At 36.0% G+C, this 27,919-nt stretch overlaps 3 protein-coding genes across 3 annotated transcripts; 2 read left to right on the top strand and 1 right to left on the bottom strand.

Moving 5' to 3' along the window:
* Positions 1-12: 12 nt before the first annotated feature.
* On the bottom strand, positions 13-8,409 carry LOC143461044 (uncharacterized). Its single transcript, XM_076958796.1, has 6 exons — positions 8,277-8,409; positions 4,868-5,070; positions 3,140-3,954; positions 2,927-3,028; positions 1,934-2,737; positions 13-912 (listed from the first exon to the last, which is right to left on the bottom strand). The coding sequence occupies exons 1-6, from the start codon at positions 8,283-8,285 to the stop codon at positions 77-79; spliced, it is 2,769 nt and encodes a 922-aa protein (XP_076814911.1). The 5' UTR covers positions 8,286-8,409; the 3' UTR covers positions 13-76.
* A 2,948-nt stretch (positions 8,410-11,357) lies between these two features.
* On the top strand, positions 11,358-18,390 carry LOC143459804 (uncharacterized). The gene is made up of 6 exons (XM_076957089.1): positions 11,358-11,828; positions 14,170-14,369; positions 14,536-15,350; positions 15,465-15,566; positions 15,765-16,565; positions 17,032-18,390. Exons 1-6 carry the CDS (start codon positions 11,820-11,822, stop codon positions 17,865-17,867), a joined length of 2,763 nt encoding a protein of 920 aa, XP_076813204.1. The 5' UTR covers positions 11,358-11,819; the 3' UTR covers positions 17,868-18,390.
* Positions 18,391-20,500: 2,110 nt separating this feature from the next.
* Positions 20,501-27,012, top strand: LOC143460588 (uncharacterized). Its single transcript, XM_076958167.1, has 7 exons — positions 20,501-20,672; positions 20,814-21,185; positions 22,825-23,027; positions 23,132-23,943; positions 24,061-24,162; positions 24,360-25,160; positions 25,627-27,012. Exons 2-7 carry the CDS (start codon positions 21,177-21,179, stop codon positions 26,460-26,462), a joined length of 2,763 nt encoding a protein of 920 aa, XP_076814282.1. The 5' UTR covers positions 20,501-20,672; positions 20,814-21,176; the 3' UTR covers positions 26,463-27,012.
* The last annotated feature ends 907 nt before the right edge of the window (positions 27,013-27,919 follow it).

Genomic DNA, 27,919 nt, shown 5'->3' with positions numbered 1-27,919 from the left:
TGAGATAACAAGTAAAAGTTGGAAACAGTTCGATCTTGCAGTTTTTATGCAATATTTGAGTTTAGTTAAAATTCAATTACTTTCTTCTCTTTTCCCAGTAAGTTAAGTATTCAAGAGCAATGTTATACTTAGCTTTGTTGGTATCTTTCAAAACTTCCATCGCTTTTTCAAGAGTGGATTTTCCAAGATCACAGTGGCCAAGGTTGTAAGTACAGACACCGATGATCATATTCAACTCACCCACAATGCCATCTCGTTGGGCTATAATTTTTCTTGGATCTTCCGGTAAAATTCGAAGAGCTTCATTTGCTTTTGCCAGGGATTGAGGGAAATTGTCTGCCTGGAGATAGCAATGACTTAACTGCTTTAGTTGGAGACTTAAATAAATCTGTTTGTTAAAGTCGTCTACTCCTCTGCATTCCTTGGTCAAGTAGATCGTCTCTCTGCATAGAGGAATAAACGATGACTTAATAATGGCAATTTGTTGGGCAGATTTAAACGTGGGTTCATTCACTCGATTCACTATGCAATCTGAGAAATGTAAAAGTTGTGCAAGTTTTTTGAACGGATTGGAAATAAGCTTGCACATGCTTAGTCCGTATTGTAATAATGGTATAGCAAGATGATCCTGGTTGTGATGAATATATGACATTGCGACGCTTCTTATGTCAAAACAAACTGGTAGACGCATTCCTGGGGTCAATGAGGGTTTGTTTAACATCTTAATCACGTCACTGTAGTGAATTCCGGCATCGCCCCACACATTCAGAAGAAGTGCAAGACGTAGTGAGAGCACTCTGGTCTCCAGTTGACGAAATTTTGATGGATGTTGTTGTGTTTGAAGATATCTGTAGATCTCACTTACTTTTCTCCACATCATAGAAGGACTTTTTTCATATAAGTTACACACATCTATACAAATAAGTGAATGTGGTGTTAAGTATTTGCAATGAGACATATAGCCGCGAGCAAGTAGAACTCTGATAAGTTCTTGATTGCACTCAAATTGATCCCAAATATAACAGAAAATAATGGAGTGAATTAATTATCAACAAAAGCGCTTTGTGAGTAAAGACACACAAATAAAGGACATTTGCTGATTTGGCATCGACCAGTGACCACATAAAAATCTGTTATAAGTAGGGCGATTATTTTTTGACCTAAAAAACGAAAGTTTTTGACATTAAAAAACTTTTTTTTGACAAATTTTGACATTAAAAAACTTTTTTTTGACAAATTTTGACGTGTGAAGAACTCAAGTATTTAAATTACGCATTATTGTACGAAAAGTTAAAATTTATTGTAGTAAAGAAGGGCAAAAATATGAACACAGACCTAACCTATTCTGAAAAGGGAAATGAGCTAATTACAAACCACTGCCAAAAAAAACTGCAAATAAACTCAACAAAAACTGTTCAATACATTTGTCTAAACACTCTAAACTAAAGATACTTGATGTATCTAAAGCAAAACCAAAGCAAGAGCTGATTCACAATTAAGTACACAATGGGCCATTTACAACAGTATGAAGTAGGCTACAAGGTGTACAATGTAAAATGACAAGTTCACCTACAGTGCAACCTCTACGACACCACGACAATGCAGTTTTTAAACAATTTTGACTTGGTAACAAATTGACTTTTTAAACAATTTTGACAATTTTTGACCTAACGCTGTAAATTTGACAAATTTTTGACATTTTTTGACAAGTCAAAAAATAATCGCCCTAGTTATAACCAATGAACAGAGAACAGATGATATGAAGTTAATTGTAGCTTACATCGACAGAAACACATAGGTTGTGTTATCAAATAGCATGCTATCTTCTGCAATAATAAAATATGTGTATGTCTCTAGTTTAACATTTTTATATCTTGACAATGTAATTTTATGATATTACATTGTGCATTCGAGTAATATTTTATACACTTACTTCTGATCGTGATGTTGATTGCCTTAACTTTCGATTCCTCAGTTTCAAAATCTGTTTTTTGGTAAGCTAAAGCATCAAATGATTTCAGAATGTAAGTTTTGGCCATTTCTAGTTGATCTTTTAATTCGTAGTTATTGGCCAAGTTATTGCAGGAAGCAGAATATTCCGTGGACATTTGGCATTTTTCGCCAAGTTCTTTGTCTATCAAAGTAATAACTTGCAGATATAATTCCATTTCACGACCTCTGTTGTCAAGATATCCATAACACTCAGCTTTGCATTTCCAGCAAGATGCTTTAGCTTTTACAACCATTTCTTTGTCTTCACATGGAAGTGATGACATGGATTCCGTGAGATTGCCGACAAACTCAAGTACACGACTGGAAATGTTTTTTTGATACCTAACGTCATAGTACCTTGCAATCATTGAAGTACATCGAGCAAATTTCAAAATAAATTTGAGTTGGGCAACTGGCGTAGTCACTATTAACTTCTGTTTTGCCACTTCTATTAGTTCTAATAAAATTAAAGAAGGTTTTTCTTCTGCTAAATTCTTGACGACATAAATGACATCACAGGTTAGCATTTCTGAATCCTTGGCTCTCAAATTAATTGACCTCGTTACAAACAGAAGCTCTTTACAACGTTTCAATGCGTTGTCAAAGTTTCGTTCAGTAATAAAACATCTAACAGATTGCAAAAGGTTCATAACTGACTGAAAATTATAGGTGGAACCATGGTCGGAATATTTTAGTAAACATTTGTCATTGTTGGATTCACGTTCAGCAACATTGGACGTTTTCTCTGCAAAAAATAGGTATTTTATGCAGAAACGCCTTTGATTAAATTTTTCACAACTTGACGTAGAATTGTTTTAAGTCATTAGTTTTAGTCAATTTATAAATACCCAAATTCCCCAGCAAACTTTCAATTAACTTTAATAAATTTAATTTTCAGAAATACCAATATCAATTATGTGAATTGAAAACAAACCTGAGTTTTTGCGCTTAACGGCCACAGCATGCTTAACGTCGTTATTGAGTCTTGCGCTGGGTATTTTGTCAATCTGATCAGCAACCGGATTTGCTTCTAAACCTTTATGAAAATCGTTTGCAGTTTCATCATTGCATTGCTAATATGGTGGATGGAGTCACCTAACATTGCTGGATTACTATAAATCACAAAGTAGATGAAGTAATGTTTTACCTGCAATGACTTCCGAAATCGTTTTGCAGTTTTTCTCGTCCAGCTTATCATCCCGGATGCGTATTTGTCTGCAGATCTCAGCTACACATCCTTGCATCTCTCCTTCATCAATGGTTTGTAGAAAGGTAAAAAGCTCACTCTTTACTTTGGTCATAGATGGACAATTTTTTGGGTTCAAATCCAGACATTTGCAAAGTATAGTTTCCAACATGGTGGTAATCTCCACCCCTACGCCATCGCCTTTCGATTGAAGATGTTGTTTGAAGTTGTTTATCATTTCCTGTTTTTGAGTAGAATGAAATACTGAAGGATAAACCCTGCAGATGGCAACCAGTAGGATCAGGCCATAGCTGTACACTTCCATGGCCGTTGTCAAACGGTTACAACCAGGCACCAATCTTTCAGGAGCAGCAAAATAATGACTAAGTTGATTTCCCTCTCCAGGTTTGTCAAGTCCAGCTCCCAACGATCCAGTGTAGCGAGCTAGAGCGGCTCCTCCAAAAACAGCAACTTTGCAACGAAGATCAGCAGTCAAGAGGATGTTGGCCGGTTTCAAATCACCGTGAGCGTTTCGACAATCTTTCAGGATTGTGTGCAGATGAGAAAGACCATCTGAAACATCATAACCAATCCGCAAGAGAAGATGAGGTGGAATGCGGCCAAGAGCAGGATGAAAGATCAAGTCTTGAAGTGATCCTCCTGGCATGTGCTCCATGACTAACCCGAAGGGGCATCCTTTCCAGTCAAGCAATCCTTGAATGTGCACCACGTGCTTGTTCTTAACTAAATTAAAGACCTGGAGCTCTTTGATTAAGCTGCAGGAATACAAAATAAAGGCTTTTGCCAGTGGACGTAATTAGGGTTACTAAATAATCAAAGTTTTTAAAACAGGTTTTCACCGAGCTTAATTATAAAAACACTGGTTTTAAGTGTGTTTTCCCCAATGTGTCAAAAACATGTTGAGGTGAATGCTACACAATAGTAATGAATATTAATCATAAGCCTTCAATGATTGTTAGATACGTTGGCATAGACCAGTTAAGACTATTAAAAAAGAGACATTCTTTCAAAAAGTGAAAAATGAAACAAGTGAAAAAATGCCAGCTACAATTTCATCTTGACATCACATACACTGTGGCACTGCATATAGATTTATATTGTGCGATAGATATCATAACATTTATGGGCTTTGTGCCAGGATAGCATCACTTGTTTTTAGAAAGGCCATCTTTATATAGTAGTAAGTTAGCAATCGTTCTGTCAAGTGTCAACAATCAATTTCTCTGCAAAATTAATGGACCAGTAATATACAAGGCACTTTACATCATGTCTCAAACGTAAGCTAAAAGTTATATATCTGTTATATTTGAAAACGGATCCGTTCCCAGGAGAGTTGAATGCATAAAAAAATAAGAAATCGTCCGAATCAGGTTATTCGTCCGATATTAAGTGATTATGCATCACGTGCGAGGTCAACTGTATACTGTACTGGTATTGAAAACGCACCATCAAACGTCTAAGCGTATCAAATCACAAATACACAACAAACGTTTTTCTTAAAGGGCTTTCAGGAGCCTGGTTTTTAAGCTGAAAAACAAAATTTTGGTTTAAACTATCAAGTTTTTAAAAAATTGAGAACTTATTTTGCAATACTACACGTGTTCTACCTTGACTTTCACATCGGTGACTAATTTGGCATATTGTATACATTGCCTGTGTTCAACTGACCTAGATCGAGCAATATCAGTGGCTCTTCCAGACTTTTCAGGCAATAGACATTTGATGACTAATCTGTTTCCAGAACGAGGATGAAAACCCAGAAAAACCAGTCCATGAACTCCTCTTCCGAGGATGTAATCGATCGAGTTGCAGAAGATTTCATCTGCATTGCAAACAACTATCGGGTTTTCAGCTTCAGCAGATGACGACGCCTATAACATATTAACTGCATTAATTTATTGATATAATTCTAAGGAAGGAAGGAAGCCTTTTAAAAAATATACTGCGAAATATACTAAATAATATATACCGAATCAAAACGCCTGAAAATTAGAAACGAGGTGACATGTTCAATCAACCTTTCATACAACGATATTCAGTAAAGGGTATGCAATATGCTATTAACTGATAGGATCATATTTGCAGTGCCATGTTTTGCCCAAATGAACGCTTTCATAGATTTTAGTGTGAACATGCTGGATTGAGAAAAACTAACGCCATGTCCCGAATCATCTTCTAACGCAAACATGATTTGCTGTAGCACACAATTGAGCGAGTTACGCTTTCGCTTATACGCATAAAGTTATGCGATTACGTTTAACACAAATTTATAGCCATAACCTCACACAAACATAGTTTTATGGCGTGCCACATTCATATACAATGTGCTCGGAACATGCGTAAAAGTGCAGGTAGGAAAAATGACGACAAGCAAAAGAAGTCTCTTGGAGAAGGAAAGTATTTTTTAGGTCAATGTGTCAAAGTCGGATGCGATCATAATCAATCCAAGACTATGAGAAAATATTAAAATAGGAAAAATTTGTTCAATATGCTGTTCAACTACAGAAAATGGGTTTTGTGCCGTACGCATATGCGCAAGTTTTTATTATACCATGTGTAATCATTTTGGTTAAATGCCGAAACAAATTCCTAAAATTATAAAAGGTCAACATATAAGCTTAAGAAGAAAAAGCAAAAATTCTTAAATTCACGGCAAAATAGATCTGAATCGTCTAAGGCAGGGATGTCCAAACTGCGGCCGCAGTGCGGCCCGCCTGAGATTTTTGTGCGGCCCGTTAGTCATTTTCACTCCAAAAATATGTACTTTATGTACCCATTTTTCTTGAAATTTAATAGGTTCTGTGGCCCATTGAATTATTTCAAGTGACAATGCGGCCCACTTTAATAAAAGGTTGGACATCCCTGGTCTAAGGTGTCAAAATGAAAGAAAAAACAAGTGTCGTAACTATAAGTTCAACGAAAGTGGTTTCATGAAAATACAAACATAGTTGACATAACATCGTACAGATGAGTGGTATGTTAATGCTAAAACTATACAAGGAACATATATCTATATATACCTACATATACCTATAATGAACATGTCATTTGTCAAAAGGGAGTTTTATGGTGTTTAAAAGCTGTAAAGATAGAAATTACAGACCTTTTTCCTTATACAAGGCTTGTTTGAACAATAAAAAGATGATTTCATGCTAACCTTTTTTAAAATTGACAAGGTTACTGTAATCATTGAAAAACTGCATGCGTATCTTTTAAAGCTGCCACAATTTCAACAAAAAAAAATCATACATTGGAAGCTATTTTTCAGTTTTTTCTTAATCCCACTTAAATGTTTTAACACAGGAAAAAAGGCTCATAACATTGCAAAATTTAGCTCCGCTAACTAGAAAATTAACATAATTGGTAAATGGATGACATTTTTGCTACTTAATGTCAGAACGTTGTCTGAAAAAGTCTACAGGTCCATTTTATAATAATACAGTCAATATTTTTTAAATTTGCAACTCATCCTTTTAGAATTTTTTTATGTTTCAGTATGTAAGAGACATAGGTGTGGAATGAAGATTGGCTTTCGTTCCATCGAAATCCATCAAATCACTCTTAAGATATTGCTGCTTATATTTTAGTCTCAAAAAACGCAGTTTTTGTAGAACATATTAGAAAAATTGCATAAACCGTTATTTTCATGGTATACAATAAAACAGAATATGTATTTCTATAGTTTTTTAGGCAAGGATTTCAAAAATCTGTTTTTTTTTTTTAAAAAATAGAGGAAAACCACTGAAATTTAGTTTGCGTAATTAGCGTAATTTTAACGACTAATATCTCAGAAGGGCAAAAACATTTTTCACAAGATAAATTCCAAAATGTTAGAAAAGATTTGTTATACTTATGAAATTTTGACAGATATGTTTTGCTCTAAACTTCTTTAATTGAAACCCAAATATTACCATGGAAACCAAACACAGATTTCGCTTCAGCATTTGTACGGGTTAACTTATAAAGTTTGAGACAAAATTGCATCTTTTGGCGCATCTTTTGGCAACATCAAGTCAAGTCCTTTAGTACAAGTGATACTAGTCAAGTCGAGTCATTTGGTTAATAAGACTCAAGTCAAGTGAAGTAGATTAATATTTGAAACAAAGCTAAACAGCAAACAAAAACACTATTTCTATCAGCCACAAACGTTTAGGATTATTACAGAATTTGTTTTATTTGGCTGTGACATACACATTCGAAGACAAATAAAATCATTTTAAGTTGAAGGGCTACTTTAACATATTCCGACCAAAGTCATTTTCGTACTTTCTTAGAAAGGGACTCGAGTCAATTCCAGTTTTTAAAAAAGTGACTCGACGAGATCTATAACCAAAATTTCAGAAACGTTGTCAACCACTTTATCTAACTCCAATAAAACCTTTAACATCTAAATCAACTTTTTATAAACACGTTCTCTTAACCTAGCCGTCTATATTTAACAAGCTGTGTGACCTAAGGTGAAAAAATTATTTTTATCGTTAAATATTATACAAAATTGTTCGAAACGTGATGGGTGGGTCATCTAAGTTTTAAATATTTAGCCGCGATGTCGCATAAAGACATAGAAAAACTGTTATACAGCAATTCAGTGAATTAAAAATGATTTAAGCGAATAAAAATCTCTGGCTACACTTGTTAAATTGACAGGAATTTACAGTTAAGTTTAGTTCTAGCATGAACTTTGGGGGTGATATTTTGGAATGGCCGCAAAAAAATCCTGTATCACTGATGCTCAACACAACAATAAGAAACGGTTCAGTTATTCTGTTTTCCTGTAGGTTTTATAAGTGCCAATTGCTTGCAAGATCCCACATAGCAGCGAGTTGTCCCTTATTTATTACAAAGAAACCTTGGCAGAAATTTTGCATAGCCTATTTGCTTGTCACAATAGCGCAGCACCATTTATACCCATTGACCTATTGTAGTTATTGCTTGAATCACAATCGTTATGCTTAAAAGTGAAAATCGCAACTGCAAGGTATAAAGGTACTGATAGCAACAATCGAAACATTCCATAATAGTTGTTAATTTTGTACTTGTTTGGGAAAACTGAATCAAAGATGACGATTGTACTCACCTCAGACATACTTGTTGTTTTGTTATTTTCCTCACACACGCAAGCTTGCTTGAAACATATACTTGCTTAAATTATAGTATAATTACAAGTACATAATTACGACAACTGCCAAGTAAAAGATTTCAAGTCAAAGTTTTGTTCTTTAAACTAATCTCTAAGTTTAAATTTCCTACAATCAAAATATTTGGCGCCTTATTCCCTGTTAAAAGCAAGTTTCCCGCCAAAAGATACGATGTGACAAAGTTTTTATATTAAGCTGAAGTTAAATTACGACATAGAAGCCTTATAATAAAGATCCTTTGTATTAAATCACATTCAACTGTTTACAACACGATCGCACAATCACAATATAAGATGTTATAATAACAAAGTTTTAACTGAATGAAATAAAAATTAAGACTGTGTTATGATAACGAATAATCTTGCAGTTATTGGTGATACTAGGTTTGTGATTGAAATAGGAATTGACAAAAATTGGAATTCAAAAAGAGGTCAGAAATGTGGCGTTTGACACAATGTCAACACCATAACATTGGACAATTCCCTTTAATTTCTTTGTTTTGCTGAATTCGTTACATTTCCTAGTTAATTGGCGTTGATTGCTTTGCTTTATTGCACCGTTTATCAAGTCATTCAGTTATTCATTTGTGTCTTAAGTTGAGGGTTCTATACACTTTTATTTTCTTATGCGTGTTGGTCGATCAATCCCTGCAAAAGTGCTGCCGCATTAACCATCGACTACTGTGCCGTATAATTGTAACAAAAAGTGATCCAAGCAACAACAAAAAAGATTAAAACGCCAATGGCGTCAAGAAAAAATAAGATTCTTGGTGACCATATACCACAGCAACTTTATCGACAATGACGTTGCGTTGAATACAGAACTGCATTGCACAATATGACACAGTTGACCACTTGGTGTTGACCAAGAGCAATTCAGATAAAAAATCCACGTTGTTTTTAATCACGATATCCTGGTTTGCACAACAAGCTGCAAAACTGATTCTATGCCATTCGCTGACGACTTTTGCTTCTATGGCGTTTTTGCCCCAACTAGTGGCGACATAAAAATGATCAAATATAAAATTGTTAAGCCTCTATTGCTGATGTACAACTGACAATAGCTGTTTGATTCAAACTGTGCCAAATTCGCAAATTAGAATGCTTAAAATCTGCCTTTGTCAAGGAATTTTAGCTGTTCGTTAGAGAGGAAGCGCAAAAATTTGTTTTGACAAACAGAACCAAATAAATTATTATGAGTGACAATCCTTACTTGCAAAAAGGTTATAGCTTAAATCATCGTCGGGTTTAAAACGTGCAAAGACTCTCCTTTTCATCCGTAAATAAAGATCACCATATCACAGCAGCTTCAACAATAATAACGACATATTTTATACAGAACCGCACAATATGACACATGGTCACTTGATGCTGATAAAGAGCAATTCAGAAGGCGTTTTATGCTGACGAATAAGAGCTTGACGCAACGTATTGATCTTCAAGCATCTTACTTCATTGAAGTGGTTAATTCCATGTTTAGTTCTCATTCATGTTATCTGTTGCCATGGTTTCCATGGATGTGAGTTTCTTTAATCTGATTCTGTCAGATCTTGCTTCTACTGCAAAGCCAAATGCTCTGTGAGCAATTTTATTAACCCTGGTGCTGGGAGACGACGGAACGTGCTTAGGCAAAGTCTCAAAACAAATCGAAAACTGAGAAATTTTAGTTTTGGTTAAAATATCAGTGATTTCAATGACGTCAGCATCTAGCTCCTTTTAACTAATAGTATAGTTGACGTCATCACAGAAATAAGATACCAACAGACCTTTTACCGCTTCGTTGTGGTGTTTCTCGGTAGTTTGAGATACACCTTTAAGAAGGAATTCGTGGTCGTTGTCAAATTAAATTATTCTAGGAAGCATGTTTTGTCATAAATTTTATGTCCAGTATTGAGGCCGCGTTTTTGCGTTCAGAAAATCTTTCATCGAAGGCGTTGACTAGAGCTGCGGTCTTCATGCTGTAATTTTGTTTCATTCCATTATTGTCGCCTTGCTATCAAACGTTCGAAAAGTCGGCCAGGAGCTGCAAGAAGTTGTGCGAATGGTAAAAACCAACCCGCGATCAACACAATCTCGTCAGCATTAGCCCGACGTTTGCAAAATGTCGATCTCAACACCGACAACAAACGACCACAACGTCCACGCACACCTTCCCGTCATGCAGTACACACGAGATTTACACAAATTAAAGACAAGCCTGTGCCTCCACTACCGACAATGCAGCCAATGAAGCGTTTTTCGGACGAGGTCAACCGTATCTTAGTGGTTTACCGCAGCTCCAACAATAATAACGATATGTTTTATACAGAACTGCATTGCACAATATGACGCAGTTGACCACTTGATGCTGACAATGGGCAATTCAGATGGCATTTTACACTGACGAATGAGAGCTTGCCACAAAGTATCGATCTCCAAGTATCTGACTTCATTGAATTGGTTGATTCCATGTTTATTTCTTATTCATGTTATCTGTTGCCATGGTTTCCATAGCACATCGCGTTGCGCTACAAGAGCGATCATTTGTTGTTAATCGCGATTTCCTGGTTTTCACAACAAGCTGCTGACGCTGATTCTACGAGATTGTTCGCGAATTGAAGTGAGAAACCGGACGAAAAATAAACCGATTGTGTCAAATCTTGCTTCTAATGCAAAGCCAAATGCTCTTTGAGCAACTTTATTAAGCCTGGTGCTGGGGGACGGAATGTGCTTAGGCAAAGTCTCAAGACTAATAGAAAACTGAGAAAAATTTAGCTTCGGTTAAAATATCAGTAATTTCAATGACGTCAGCATCTACCTTCTTTTAACTAAAAATATAGTTAATTGACGTCATCACAAGAATTAGATACCAACAGGCTTTTTACGTCTCTTTGTAGTGTTTTTGATAGTTAGGGATTCACTATTAAGTAGTCTGAAATTCGTGGTCGTTGTCACATTATAGCTTATTCTAGGAAACATCTTTATTTTAGATGTTATATTCAGTAATGGGGCCGCGTTTGGGTTGTGTTGATGCTGTGGAAATAACAAGCGCAGTAATGTTTAATAGTTAGTGCCCAGGGTCCACATTTTCAACGACTAATAAATTTATTCCAACTAAGTTTGGTCAACAATTAGAAATATTTAACATTTAATAAATGAGATGAACATCCCTGAAAAACTTTGGTTATTTAATAATTAACTAAATTGTGTTGCACTTTGAACAAAGCGTTGTAATCTTGTTGGGGAACTATTTACATTGCGCAGTTATCACAAGACGGCTTGGCTAACATTTCTTCCTGCTGAAGGACAAATTTCAATAAAGAAAAAGTCATTTAACAAAAGCATTCCCAGCTTGAGCGGAGATTGCTACCATGGTAAGTTTTCGTTGACTAGAGCGTTCATAAAGTTAATAGATGAATCTGGTTGGTTCAAGACGAACAACATTGTCCTTTGATTGGGAAGTTACTTGTTTAAAAAGGAATTTGTCGCTAAACTTTGATCAAGATGGCAGAGGTAAGAATAGTTTGATTATGTGAATTGAATCAATTCATGTTTTTGTGAATAACGCTTAAATCCATTGACAGGTGGCCTTTCGTGTTTTCAACGCTTTTTTATGTGACGTTACTTTGACGTCAGCATGGTCCAACTAAACCCTATACACCGGGCGACAAATGTAAATTCGCGGATGAAATTTTATTCGAGTTTAATGCTTAAAGTACTGCTAGTTTCATCCAAACCTGCAATTAAAGGATGTCATATTTAGTTGGACGTAATTGTGTTTTTAATTTGAGTTAGTGTAATTGGTGATAAAGTGCTTGATTTTCTGTAGGCAAAAAGTATTGCACATAAAGATCCAATGGCTTAAACATTTCCGGACAGATCACAGAGAATATCAAATAAATCATTCATTGAAGAAATGCATTCCGACACACTCATGTTTTTGAGCGGCTTGAACGCTTTTTGAAGGGTCTCTTAAACTCGATTCTTGTTGCGCTGCTCACGGTAATGGAGGATGATATTACATTTATTAGAAGAACCATCGCCGGGTTGAACTTGTTCAAATGATATTCTGAGACATAAAATAAACGTACGTTTCAAAGCCAAAAGATTTAGTAAACTTTTTGTTCCTTTTTGGTTACGATCCTTACAATACGACTACTGGGAACATGTTTGCTCGACTTTACAAAAAGTCAGGCGAACAAACAAAATTAAATTTAAATGGGCGATAACAAACAAAGCAGTAAAACTTTGATAAAAGTTCTGAAAGATGATCACATTGTTTGCCCATTTAAATTTAATTTTGTTTTTTAACTTAAATATAAGAGTTTACCTTAGGTCAACAACCTTAAAGTCTAGATTGCGAAACTTTTGTTTGACTTGGACAATGCGCTGTAATGCTCCTGTTTAAGACAGATTTGTGAGATTCTAAATAGGCCTGGTTCAGGCGACCTGATAACAGGATAAACCAATAACGACAAGTTAAACACTTTCGACATGCTTAGTATATCTGCAAAAGCCGAAGACTGTTACTTTAACCATGATTGTGATCGGTGGAATCTGTGCTTATTAAATCGTTTGCTTTCCTGCTCATGTAAGATCCTGTGATGTGACGTGTCTGATTTTTTAAGCCAACCTAAAACAATTAACCCCGACACTCCATAAGATACTACAAAATATCTTATTGTTCGTGTGATTGTAGTAAGTTGTAAAGCACCCGTAAATACTTGATCTACTTAATAGCAACCTATTGGTTGTGCATTATTGGCTATACAGTATAGATACTGCATAAAGTTTTTTTTTGTAGAAGAAATGTGGCCATTTTATTTCAGCTTAAACATTTGGGACATATTAATCATACAAACCAAACAAGTTATTGAAATGAACCTTGATACTGTACTGTATTTTAAAACATACTTCTGAAAAATGGCATGAAATAATGCACAGCTGTTCTATGATAATTGTTCTATGTTTGGTAATGAACAAACAAAGTGCATGTGTGGACGTGTGGTGTAAGAGGTAAAAAATAAAGGGGTTATTTCCATAAGAACTCTACTAAAATCTTTGGCTGAACATGAGTTTACCAACGAGTGCACATTACAACTGCACATACACACATACAAAACGGCAGTGAGCAATAAGATTTTAGAGCGAATGCCTGCCAGGGACACTTCATCCCATTTGGGCCATTAGGCGGTTTTATCTAAAGGGTCATTTTGGACACAAAGAAAAATCTATTCCCTAAAATATAGACGTGTACATGAGAATTCGTAATGCGCTGTGTGGGCGATTAAGCTTAGAAAGTAACGATGAGGATACAAACACATTACTAAGTGTGTTAGAACTATAACTATAAGCTATATAACTGTAAGGACAATCTTGAAATAAAAAAAGTGTTGAACATAGCTAAATATTTGCCACAACACAGCCTTAAACATCACTGTAGATGGAAAATATGTTTTAGCTGTTGCGAAGCTTCATTACAAAAATATTTCAAATCCCAAGAAAGCTAAATCTTACAGGTCTTGTAATCTTTGACAAACCAATAATTTGAGCTTGTTTCTTCCATCCCTGCTACTAGTTGTTTGTGACAAATATTTGCTTGCTTAAAGGTGCCACTACCTTTGCTAGATTGCTTACCTTTGCTGAATTAATATTGTTTGAGTTTTTGACAGCACCGTAAAATTTTACGTCAGAACTCATATTACAAGGAACTGTTAACCCTTACAACATTTACGGACTACACTGTGATGTAATGAAACTGTTTAATGATCTCCATTTTAGGAACGCTTTTGATGAAGAACTGATGACGTTGCAAAGTAAATTAATAGTTATTAAACACAACATACATTTGCAGAAATCCACATCTTCTGCACAAGCTGATCCAGTTGCTCTTTTCAACGCCAGTGAAATCATCTGCAATGAAAGAGATAACTCTCTTGGAAGAGGAGGTTATGGAATAGTTCTTCTCGGTTTCCATCCTCGGCTTGGAAGATTAGCAATCAAATGTCAATTGCCTACAAAATCAGACAAAAAAGCAGCTACATCAAAACTTAGGTATAGTTAAAATTATCATAACTTAAAAAGCATCGTTGAGAATGCAAAAAAATCATAGAAATGATAAAAATGAATGTTGAAAACTTGGAAACTTGGATTACATTCACAACAAACCAAATACCATTGCAGATGTTCGAAATAAGTTAACAATTTATTTTTCCTGCAGCTTAATCAAAGAGCTCCAGATGTTGCGTTTAGTTAAGAACGAGCACGTGGTGCACATCGAAGGATTGCTTGAGTGGGAAGGATGTTTCTTCGGAATAGCCATGGAGCACATGCCAGGAGGATCACTTCTAGACTTGATCTTTCATCCTGTTCTTGACCGGATTTCACCTCCAATTCTCTTACGGATTGGTTATGACGTTTCAGATGCTCTATCTCATCTGCACACAATCCTGAAAGATCGTAGAATCGCTCACGGTGATTTGAAACCGGACAACATTCTCATGACTGCTGATCTTCGTTGCAAAGTTGCTGTTTTTGGAGGAGCCGCTCTAGCTCGTTACACTGGATCGTTGGGAGCTGGACCTGACAAACCTGGAGAGGGCAATCAACTTACTCACTACTTTGCTGCTCCTGAAAGATTGGTGCCTGATTGTAACCGTTTGACAACCGCCATGGATGTGTACAGCTATGGCGTGATCCTACTGGTTGCCATCTGCAGGGTTTATCCTTCAGTATTTCATCCTACACAAAAACAGGAAATGATAAACAACTTCAAACAACATCTTCAATCGAAAGGCGATGACGTAGGGGTGGAAATTATCACCATGTTGGAAACTGTACTTTGCAAATGTCTGGATTTCAATCAAAAAAATCGTCCATCTATGACCAATATAAAGAGTGAGCTTTTTTCCTTTCTACAAACCATTGATGAAGGAGAGATGCAAGGATGTGTAGCTGAGATCTGCAGACAAATACGCATCCGGGATGATAAGCTGGATGAGAAAAACTGCAAAACGATTTCGGAAGTCATTGCAGGTAAAAATTTTATATCCGATTTTTTGAAAAGTCAGTAATTCAGTGATGTTAGCTTATCAACATCGATTGCATAATTCTTGCATGTGACTAAAATTGCAAACAATTTTCATGAAGATTTACAATCAACACCTGATGCCGATCAGCCCGATGAAATGCCCATCGCAAGACTCGCTAACGACGTGATGATTGCTGTTGTCATTGAGAACAAAATATCAGGTTTGATTTCTATTCACATATTTGACATGGATATTTCTTAAACGAAAGTTTATTTACGGTCATTGAAAACTTGCTGGAGAATTTGGGTAATAATAAATTGACTAAAATTAATGACTTAAAAAGTTTCACGTCAAACTACGAAAATTTTAATCAAATGCGTTTCGTCATAAAATAGCTTTTTTCGTATTTTTTCTATAGAGAAAACGTCCAATGTTGCTGAACGTGAAACCAACAATGAAAAATATTTTCTAAAATATTCCGACCATGGTTCCACCTACAATTTCCAGTCAATTACGAACCTTTTGCAATCTGTTAAATCTTTAATTACTGAAGGAAAATTTGACAACGCATTGGAAAGTTGTAAAGAGCTTCTGTTTACAACGAAGTCAATTAATATGAAAGCAGATGATTCAGAAATGCTAGCTTATGACGTCATCAATATCGTCAAAAGTTTAGCAGAAGAAAAACCTTCTAAACTTTTATTAGAACTAATAGAAATGGCAAACCGTAAGTTAGTAGTGACTGTGTCAGTTGCCAAACTTAATTTTATTCGAAAATTTGCGGGATGCGCACAAATGACCGCAAGTTACGGTGACGTCAAGCAGAAGAAAGACATGTCCGGTCGTGTGCTTGAGTTTACCAACAATCTCATTGAATCCATTTCATCACTTTCATGTGAAGACAAAGAAATGGTGATGAAAGCTAAAGCATCTTGCTGGAAATGCAAAGCTGTGTGTTATGGAATACTTGACAACAAAGATCATGAAATGGAACTAAACCTGCAAAGTGTTACCTTGTTAGAAAAGGAACTTGGAGAAAAATGCCAGATGACCAGGGAATATGCTGCTTCCTGCAATAATTTAGCCTATAATTACGAAGATAAAGATCAACTGGAAATGGCTGCAATTTACTATCTGAAATCATTTGATGCTGACAAGAAAGTAACAGATTATGAAAATGAGAAAGTGAAACTAAAGCAAATCAACATCACTATCAGAAGTAAGTGTCATAAACTATTATGTGGATGCACAATGCGACATTTAAAAATACATTGAGCAAGATATTTATGCGTATTTTATATTTGAAAAAGACAGCATGCATTTTGATAACATACAACCTGTGTGTCTCAGCCGATGTAAGCTACCATTACTTTCATGTCTTGCGTTCTCTATTTATTGGTTATAACTGTTTCTAAAACTGATATTTGTGTGGTCAGGGCCAGAAAAGCAAATGCTTTTACGTGCGCGCGTTTTCTCACAAAGCGCTTTCGTTAATAATTAATCTGCTCTTCAGCAATTTCCGTTTTATTTGCGCTAAATTTAAGTGTAACAATTCTTTATCAGAGAAATAACTGCTCAAAATACGCTTCAGTTTGTAACGTGCTGTAAATCTTCAAGTACCAGTAAATATGTGACCATATGTTTAACGGCAAATAGACTACTTATCATCCTATTTATTTGTATAGATATGTGCTACTTGTATGAAAACAATCCTTCTATGACAAGGAGAAGAGCAAAAGAAATCTACAAATATCTTCAAACCAAACAACATCCACCAGGATTTCTTCAATTGGAGTCCAAACTACTTTTACTGCGTCTTGCACTTTTTCTGAATGAGTTGGCCGATGTAAGACTTCATTGTTATGACGTCATATCAATGTCAAGCAATACACCCATGACCCCGAGAAAGTGTGAACAAATGTGTTGGCACATAAAATGTGTCGCAAAGTCATTTTTTCATCACAACCAGGATGATCTTTCTGTGTCATTATTACAATATGGAGTCAACTTGTGTAAAGTTATTTCCAATCCACTCGACAAACTTGCACAACTTTTGATTCTCTCTGGTTGCATTGTGGTTCGAGTGAATAAACGCACGTTTAAATCTGCCCAACAAATTTCCATTATTACGTCATCATTTATTCCTCTGTGCAAGGAGATGATCAACATGACCAGGGAATGCAGAGCCGCAGACGAGCTCAAGAAACAGCTTTATTTAAGTCTCCAGCTAAAGTACATAAGTCATTGCTATCTTCTGGCAAATGATTTCCATCAATCACTGGCAACAGCAAATGAAGCTCTCCGCATGTTACCGGAAGATACAAGCGAGTTTAGACCACCACGAGATGTCATTGTTAGTCAGTTCGATTTCGTCATCGGTGTCTCTCATTACAACCTTGGCCACTTTGATCTTGGAAAATCTGCTCTTGAAAAAGCAATGGAAGTTTTTAAAGATACCGAAAAAGCTAATTATGACACGGCTCTTGAAAACTTAACTTACTGGGAAAAGAGAAGAAATTGATCTTGCATGGAAGTATTTTATGAAGTTTTTACTTAAATCAAATATTACAAAGTAAGCCGCTAAAAAATCCAAGACAAACTATTTTTAACCTCTATCCTGCAACAAATTGTGTTGCAGGAATGAGATTTCTTTCTTTCTTTGATTTGTTTGCTTTTATAGGTAAATCATTTTCATACTCAAACAATTGTGCGTGTCTTGTTTAACGCATTTGAAATCATAGTTAAAGCAAAATCTGTTTATAATTAATTCTGTGAGTCACTGTTTTTAAGACGGCAGTGATTTATTTTAAAATCAGTTGTTTTTGTCAGCTATTTAGCCATTGTTTCAAACCGCACCACGAATACAATTAGTTGAAGACAAGCTTTGCATATAGAGAAACTTCTTTACTCTTCATCTTGTATACGTTTGCACAATTTTTTGTGCTTTGATTCAAGCTTCGCTTCTGATTATTATGTGTAACTAATATACTTCTGTAACCTTTGTTCAAGGCATGTCGCTTTGAGAATTATTGCTCTTCACTTTGTAAATAAAATTGTTTACAAAACAAATATTATTACAACAAAAGTTTCAAAACGCTGACGTTGTGGAATCTGGACGAACCCTAAAACAGATTGCTCCAAATTTTCATGAGACAATGATGTAGATGACAGTCTCTATTCTATCTTCTAAAATCTAAAGCAAACTTTTATTCAAAGAAAGTTTCTTTAATTGATATAAACCGCCTTGTCTGTAGTAGTTACGTGCAAAGTGCAGTTAGTCAGGTGCAAAAACAACGCTATCAGATCCTTTTGTGTACACAAGAGGTTTGGAATTAAAGCTCTTAAGCTAAAAGTCTCTACTTCGTTGATTACATTTGTTCAAAGCTGTAAGTTCACCTTCAGCTCCTTGTTCATCTCAAAGAAACCTAAACCTGATCAAATATACATTCAAATTTATATATAACTTCAATGTTTTTTGCCCGACATGTCCTTTATCTTAACGCCTTCTTTTTAACAAATGGCTGCGTGACCTGCTTTTAATGAAATGGTCACTAGGTCGTAGTTGTACAGATTGTGTGCAGGAAAATAACCGTAAAATATCTCCTCTACAGTTAACAGATGAAAAGCTGAAGCTTTGTATTGAATAAAACAACTTAATTTGATTGATGCGAACAATCAAAATATGTGAACTATAGTTAAGTATTGCACATCCGAGATCCAAGTGGAGTCTCTAGCCTTGAATAAACGAATACTCTGGTTTCAACAAACGTAATATTGGTATAATTAGAGTCAAAGATTGCTTGACCATTCACTGACGAATTTTGCTTTTATGGCGTTAGTGCCCCAACTAGTGGCAATCACAAAATGGTCAATTATAAAATTGTCAAGCCTCTATAGCTGATTTGCAACTAACACTAACTGTTTGATTCAAGTTGTGCCTAATTTGCAATTGAGAGTAATTGTTAAAAAATCTGCTTTTGTCAAATAAATTACTGTAAATATCCCCCCTTTGAGTATTGACTGTTCGTTTGTTCGGATTTATTTGGATAGGAAGCGCAAAAAGTTTGTTTTGATGAACAGAACAGGCTATTACTAGAATCATCGCCGTGTTTAAGTCGTGCAAAGACTTTCCTCAGTCCGTAGATAAAGATTATAATTATCATACCACAGCAGCTCCAACAATAATAACGATTTATCTCATACAGAACTGCATTTCACAATATGACGTAGCTGATCACTTGATGCTGATAAAGCGCAATTCAGATAGCATTTTACACTGACGAATGAGAGCTTGCCACAATGTATCAGTCTCCAAGCACTGACTTCATTGAAGTGGTTGATTGCATGTTTAGTTCTCATTCATATTGTCTGTTGCCATGGTTTCCATAGCAAATCGCCTTGCGCTTTCAGAGCGATGCTTTGTTTTTAATCGCGATTTCCTGGTTTTCACAATAAGCCTTGTTTCCAATGGTTGCTATGCGGTTAGGCTGCTACTTTGGAACCGCTTAATTCCACAGTTTAGCTATAGGTATAGGTTCTAAAATCTAAAGGCTGTTTCTTTTTCGATTTATCCTAGTAGCTTATAGTTGGCTTCAGAGCCTGGCGTGGAGCAGTAAGCCAGCTTTGTTGGCAATAGTTAGATTCCAAGGTCTGCCATTTGGGCTGCAGATTCCGTTTTTCATTCAGTCTCAAACCGTTCAGGCAATCACCTAAATATATATTTTGCCTACTTGGCAATAGCTGTGTTGTCGTCTCTGCCGATCGAGGAAGTCGGGGCATCATCTTGAAAACTATCAGACGACCAACAGTCATTGCCGATTAAACAGCTCCAGGGGGAGGGAGAACTTTCAACGGTCACCAACGTACTTGAATTCGTTGCATCTGATTCCAAGGTGTTGTTTCGTGTCTGGACAAGTGAATTTTCCAGTAAGAGGACAAACCACCACACGTAGAATATAAAAACTAAATAGCTCTTCTATGATTTTATGAAGACCAGATTTACTAAGACCAGAAGTGGCCTAAGTTGTAAGTGATGACGGAACACAACTGACTCCCAATGACGCCTCCTTAAGGTTTAAATTCGCGTTTCATTTGCTGCGGCCACAGGGTTAACACACGAGACGTACGTTTGATATTAGATCATTGTAAGGTTTAATTAGACACGAGAAAGGAAGCAAAATGGATAACTTGCACATGTTGGTTAGGGCAGGACATTATAGCTAATATAAAGTTGAAACACATAAGCCATGTGAGTAAATCGTAACATCTGAAAATATCGTTCAAGATTTAGTTATGAAACCTATGGACTATTTGGCATCCTTGGCAGGTATTGAAACTTTAATAAAACACATTTTTTAAATAATATGAAATAATTAAAGTACTAATCTTCATAAGAATGTAAACCTGTGCATTTGAAACAAAACGATTATTTTATGTTAGCCTGTGTAGTAGCCATGTTTGTTTCCAGCGTCAGCGTATATCCAGTTCCGTCAGCATATGATATATACTCAAACAACACTTCAACGTCATTCATGGAAAAGTGCATTGCGTCAACGCGAATCACAATGGCTGATAAAGGCTACCACGTGACAAAGTTTCGCAACATATCTTTAGGCGACTACAAAGAGGAAGTAACTTGTTTTTGATAATAATACGGCAACAAACGCTATGATTGTTACAACTTAGAGATTAGTTTAAAGAACAAAACTTTGACTGGAAATCTTTTACTAGGCAGTTGTCGTAATTGTGTACCTGTAATTATACTGTAATTTAAGAAAGTCTATGTTTCAAGCAAGTTAGCGTTTGTGAGGAAAATAACAAAACAACAAGTATGGCTGAGGTGAGTACAATCGTCATCTTTGATTCAGTTTCCCAAACAAGTAGCCTACACAATTAACAGCTATTGGAATGTTCCGATTGTTGCTATCATTACACTTTTGTTTTTTTAAGTGACAACTCGTTGCAATGCGTGACTTTGTAAGCAATATACAAGGCTCAAGGAAAACAGTAACTGAACCGTTTCTTATAGTCGTGTTGAGCATCAATGCTACAGAATTTTGGCGGGTATTCCACTTCGTCGCCCTAAAAGTTCGGGCTAGAATTACACTTAACTGTAAAATCTTGTCAATTTAACAAGTGTAGCCGGAAATTTTTTATTCGCTTAAATCATTTTTGGTCACTCAATTGCTGTGTAGCAGTTTTTGTGTGATATTTTTATGCAGCACCGAGGCTAAATAAACTTAGACGACGCATCAGTCCACATTTCGTATTTAAATGTAATGTTTAAAGATACGAACGCGATGTTCCATTGATTACAGCTTAGTCAATTGAAGGTTGGGTTAAAATCATAAATTTTCTTATTTGTATTTAAACGAACCATGTGTGAAGAGAAAGACCTGTAATTTTTACCTGACAACTTTCAAATGACATAAAACCCCACCGTGATAATCGCCACCCCTTAATTCTGGGTTTACTTGTATAGTTTTAGGACTCAGCGAAACGCTCATCCATACAGGTGTTAGGTGTCAACACTGCAGTACAGTGGAATGTGTTAATGTCAACAAAGTCTGTATTCTTATGTAACCCGGTTTCGTTATAATTATTTCGTAAAAAGAGCACAGCAAAAGTGAATTTGTTGTTCTGACACTGTTTTTGTCTTTTATTTTGACCCCGGTGGCGATTCAATATATTTTGCTGTTGCTTGGAATACTTCTTGCTTTATTTCTTGTTACAATTATATGTCGACATATTATAGTCTTAGGACGGGTGGCGGCGTTCTGCCAAAATGATTTGGCGACAGTCAGGTTAAGAAAATTTGTCGCACTTTATGTTAAAACTTGCGCATGTGTGTGCGGCACGTAACGCATTTTCTGCAGTTGGACGACGCAACAATTTTGGTCCACACGCTCGTCTAGGATTAGTCATGATCGCACTTTGCTTTGAAGCATTAATCTAAAACATACTTTCCTTCACCGAGAGGCTTTTTCAGCTTTGTCATCATATTAGATACCAGCAATTATACGTATATCCAAAGCACATTGTACATGAATGTGGATCGCGATAAAACTATGTACATGTGGGGTTATAGCTTAACAGAAAATTGTGTTAAAGTAATTGCATAACTTGATGAACATTAGCGAGAGCGTTTGCTTAACCACGTGCTACAGTAAATCATGCTTACGTGAGAACTCGATTCAGGAATTGATGTCATTTGTTTTTCACAAACCTGCACGTTCTTACTAAAATCCATGAAAGCATTCGTTTGGGCAAACCATTTCGCTGCAAATATGATCCAATGAGTTAACAGCATATTGCATACGCTTTACTGAATATCGTTGTTTGAAAGATGATTGATTGGTCATGTCACCTCGTTTCTACTTTTTTCTACGTTTTTGATTCGGTCTCGCAGTATATTTTTTAAAACGTTAAGTGCTTTCTTAGAATTATGTCACTAAACTGATGCAATGAATATGTTATAGACGTCGTCATCTGCTGAAGCTGAAAACCCGATAGGTCTTTTCAAGGCCGATGAAATCATCTGCAACGCAAGCGATTACATCCTCGGAAAAGGAGGTTATGGAATGGTTCTTCTGGGTTTCCATACTCGATCTGGAAGCAGATTAGCCATGAAATGTCAATTGCCTGAAAAGACTGGAAGAGCCGCTGATGTTGCTCGATCTAGGTCGGTTGAAAACAGGCAATGTATCAGTCACTGATGTTAAGTAAAGATTATTACCATTATATATCACATGCGTTGATAAAAGCCCGTATTTTGTATTCCTGTAGTTTAATCAAAGAGCTCCAGATGTTGCGTTTAGTTAAAAACGAGCACGTGGTGCGCATTGAAGGACTGCTTGAGTGGAAAGGATGTCTCTTCGGAATAGTCATGGAGCACATGCCAGGAGGATCACTTAAAGACTTGATCTTTCATCCTGTTCTTGAACGGATTCCACCTCCTCTTCTCTTACGGATTGGTTGTGACGTTTCGGATGCTCTATCCCATCTGCACACGATCCTGAAAGATCGTAGAATCGCTCATGGTGATTTGAAACCGGACAACATCCTCATGACTACTGATCTTCGTTGCAAAGTTGCTGATTTTGGAGGAGCCGCTCTAGCTGGTTACACTGGATCGTTGGGAGCTGGACCTGACAAACCTGGAGAGGGCAATCAACTTACTCATTGTTTTGCTGCTCCTGAAAGATTGGTGCCTGGTTGTAACCGTTTAACAACCGCCATGGATGTGTACAGCTATGGCGTGATCCTACTGGTTGCCATCTGCAGGGTTTATCCTTCAGTATTCCATTCTACACAAAAACAGGAAATGATAAACAACTTCAAACAACATCTTAAATTAAAAGGCGATGACGTAGGGGTGAAGATTATCACCATGTTGGAAACTGTACTTTGCAAATGTCTGGATTTCAACCCAAAAGTTCGTCCATCTATGACCAATATAAAGAGTGAGCTTTTTTCCTTTCTACAAACCATTGATGGAGAGATGCAAGGATGTGTAGCTGAGATCTGCAGACAAATACGCATCCGGGATGATAAGCTGGACGAGAAAAATTGCAAAACGATTTCGGATGTCATTGCAGGTAAAACATTTTTATATTTGAGTTTTTGAAAAGTTAGTAATTCAGCAATATAAAGCTTATCTACATCGATTGTATAATTCTTGTATGTGACTAAAGTTGCAAACAATTTTCATGAAGACTTACAATCAACACCTGATGCCGATCAGCCCGATGAAATGCCCATCGCAAAACTCGCTAACGACGTGATGAATGCTGTGGTCATTGAGAGCAAAATATCAGGTTTGATTTCGGTTCACATATTTGACATGGATATTTCTAAAACGAAAATTAATTTACGGTAATTGAAAGTTCGCTGGGGAATTTGGGTATTTATAAATTGACTAAAACTAATGATTAAAACAATTTCACATCAAATTGCGAAAAATTTAAGCAAATGCGTTTCGTCATAAAATACCTTATTTCGTATTTTTTTGCAGAGAAAACGTCCAATGTTGCTGAACGTGAAACCAACAATGAAAAATATTTTCTAAAATATTCCGACAATGGTTCCACCTGCAATTTCCAGTCAATTACGAACCTTTTGCAATCTGTGAAATCTTTAATTACTGAAGGAAAATTTGACAACGCGTTGGAAATTTGTAAAGAGCTTCTGTTTGTAATGAGGTCAATTAATTTGAGAGCAGACGATTCAGAAATGCTAGCTTGTGATGTCATCAATCTCGTCAAGAGTTTGGCAGAAGAAAAACCGTCTTTAATTTTATTAGAACTAATACAAATGGCAAACCGTAAGTTAGTAGTGACTGTGCCAGCAATCAAATTTTATTTTATTCGAAAATTGGCTCAATGCGCACAAATGACCGCAACTTACGGCGGCGTCAAGCATCAGAAAGACATGTCCGGTCGTGTGATTGAATTTGCCAACAATCTCATTGAATCCATTTCATCACTTTCATGTGAAGACAAAGAAATGGTGATAAAAGCTAAAGCATCCTGCTGGATATGCAAAGCTGCGTGTTATGGTAACCTTGACAACAAAGATCATCAAATGGAACTAAACCTGCAAAGTGTTACCTTGATAGAAAAGGAATTTGAAGACAAATGTCAAATGACCAGAGAATATGCTGCTTCCTGCAATAATTTAGCCATAAACTACAACGATAAAGATCAACTAGAAAAAGCTGAAACTTACTTTCTGAAATCATTTGACGCTTTTCAAAAAGTAACGGATTATGAAGATGAGGAAATGAAACTAAAGAATATCAACATCTCGATCACAAGTAAGTGTCATAAACTATTATGCGGATGCACAAAGCAACATTTAAAAATAAATTGAGCAAGATATTTATGCGTATTTTATAATTGAAAAAGACAGCATGCTGTTTAATAACATATAGTCTGGGTGTCTCAGCCGATGTAAGCTACAACTACTTTCCTGTCTTGTTTTCTCTATTTATTGGTTATAACTATTTGTAGAGCTGATATTTGTGTGGTCAGGGCCAGAAAAGCAAATATTCATTACGTACGCGCGTTTTATCACGAAGCGCTTTCGTTACTAATTAATCTGCTCTTCAAAAATTTCCGTTTTACTTGCGCTAAATTTGAGTGTAGTAATTCTTTATCAAAGAAATACCTGCTCATTATACACCTCAGTTTGTAACGTGCTGTTATTCTCCGGGCGCCAGTAAATATGGGACTGTATGTTTAAGGGCAAATATTTATAATTACATTCATTTATTTGTATAGATATGTGCAACTTATACGAAGTAAATCCTTCTATGACGAGGAGCAGAGCAAAAGATATCTACAAATATCTTCAAAGCAAGCAACATCCACCAGGATTTCGTCAACTGGAGTCCAAAGTACTTTTACTGCGCCTCGCACTTCTTCTGAATGATTTCGTCGATGCAAAAATTCACAGTAATGACGTCATATCGATGTCAAACAATATTCCCTTGACCCCAACAAAGTGTGAACAAATGTGTTGGGACATAAAATGTGTCGCAAAGTCATTTTTTCATCACAACAAGGATAATCTTGCTGTGTCACTATTACAATATGGAGTCAACTTGTGTAAGCTTATTTCCAATCCGCTCGACAAACTTGCACCACTTTTGAATCTCTCTGGTTGCATTGTGGTTCGAGTGAATGAACGCACGTTTGAATCTGCCCAACAAATTGCCATTATTACGACATCATTTATTCCTCTATGCAAGGAGATGATCAACATGACCAGGGAATGCAGAGGAGCAGACGAGCTCAAGAAACAGATTTGTTTAAGTCTCCAGCTAAAGTACATAAGTGATTGTTATCTCCAGGCAGAAAATTATCCTCAATCCCTGGCAACAGCAAGTGAAGCTCTTCGCATTTTACCGGAAGATACAAGCGAGTTTACACAACCACGAGATGTCATTGTGGGTGAGTTGGATTTTGTCATCGGTGTCTCTCATTACAACCTTGGCCACTTTGATCTTGGAAAATCTGCTCTTGAAAAAGCGATGAAAGTTTTGAAAGATACCAACAAAGATAATTATGACACTGCTCTTGAAAACTTAACTTACTGGGAAAAGAGAAGAAAGTAATCTTGCATGGAAACATTTTCTGAAACTTTTACTTAAATCAAATATTATAAAGTAAGCCGCTAAAAAATTCTAGACAGACTATTTTTAATCTCTATCCTGCAAACAATTTGTGTTGCAGGAATGAAATTTATTTCTTTATTTGATTAGTTTGCTTTTTTAGGTAAACCATTTTGATACACAAACAATTGTGCGCATCTTGTTTAACGTATTGAAAATCATAGTTAAAGTAAAACCTGTTTACGATTAATTCTGTTAGCTACTGTTTTTAAGACGGCAGTGAATTATTTTAAAATCAGTTGTCTTTGTAAGCTGCTTAGCCATTGTTTCAAACCGCACCACGAATACAATTAGTTGAAAGCTAGCTTTGCATATAAAGAAACTTATTTACTCATCACCTTGTATACGTTTACACAATTTGTTGTGCTTTGATTCAAGCTTTGCTTTTGATTATGTGTAACTAATATGCTTCTGTAACCTTTGTTGGCTTGAGATATGTCACTTTGAGAATTTCTACTCATCACTTTGTAAATAAAACTGTATACAAAACAAATATTATTACATCAAAAGTTTCAAAACGCTGACGTTGTAGAATGTGGACGAAGCCTAAAACAGATTGCTCCAAGTTTTCATGAGACAATTAATGATGCAGATGACAGTCTCTATTCTATCTTCTAAAATCTAAAGCAAACTTTTATCCAAAAAAAGTTTTTTTAATTGATGTAAACCGCCTTGTTTGTAGTAGTCACGTGCAAAAACAAAGCTATCAGATCCTTTGTTATACAGAAGAGATTTGGAGTTAAAGTTTTTAAGCTAAAAGTCTCTACTTTATTGATTACATTTGTTCAAAGCTGTATGTTCACCTTCAGCTCCTTGTTCACCTCAAAGAAACCTAAACCTGATCAAATATACATTCAAATTTCTATCTAACTTCAAAGTTTTTTCCCGACATGTCCTTTTTCTTAACTTCTTTTCAACAAATGGCTGCGTGACCTGCTTTTAATGAAATGGTCGCTCCCCGCTGCAGCTATTTGATTGTTATGATGAGGCTTAAGATAAGCTTTAATGCTTCTTACAGCGATATCCAAGTTCTACGGAAGCATAACGTTATATGTCGTAGTTGTACAGAGTGTGCAGGAAAATGACCATAAAATATCTGCACCACAGTCAACAGATGATATGTTTTGAGAAAAACAACTTAATTTGATTGATGTAAACAATCAGAATATGTGAACTATAGTTAAGTGTTGCACATCGGAGAACCAAATCAAGTTTCTAGCCTGGAATAAACTAAAGCTCTGGTTTCAATAAACGGAATGTTGGTATAATTGGAGTCAAAGATTGCTTGACTATTCACTGATTTATGGCGTTCGTGCCCCAACTAGTGTCGACATAAAAATGGTCAAATATAAAGTTGCTAATCCTCGAATGCTGATTGCAACCTGCAAAGATTTCTTTTT

The sequence above is a fragment of the Clavelina lepadiformis genome, chromosome 5 (genome assembly GCF_947623445.1).
Source record: "Clavelina lepadiformis chromosome 5, kaClaLepa1.1, whole genome shotgun sequence".
NCBI classification, from domain to species: Eukaryota; Metazoa; Chordata; class Ascidiacea; order Aplousobranchia; family Clavelinidae; genus Clavelina; species Clavelina lepadiformis.
The sequence above is the reverse complement of the archived record's forward strand: the minus strand, read 5'-3'. Positions and strand labels throughout refer to the sequence as shown.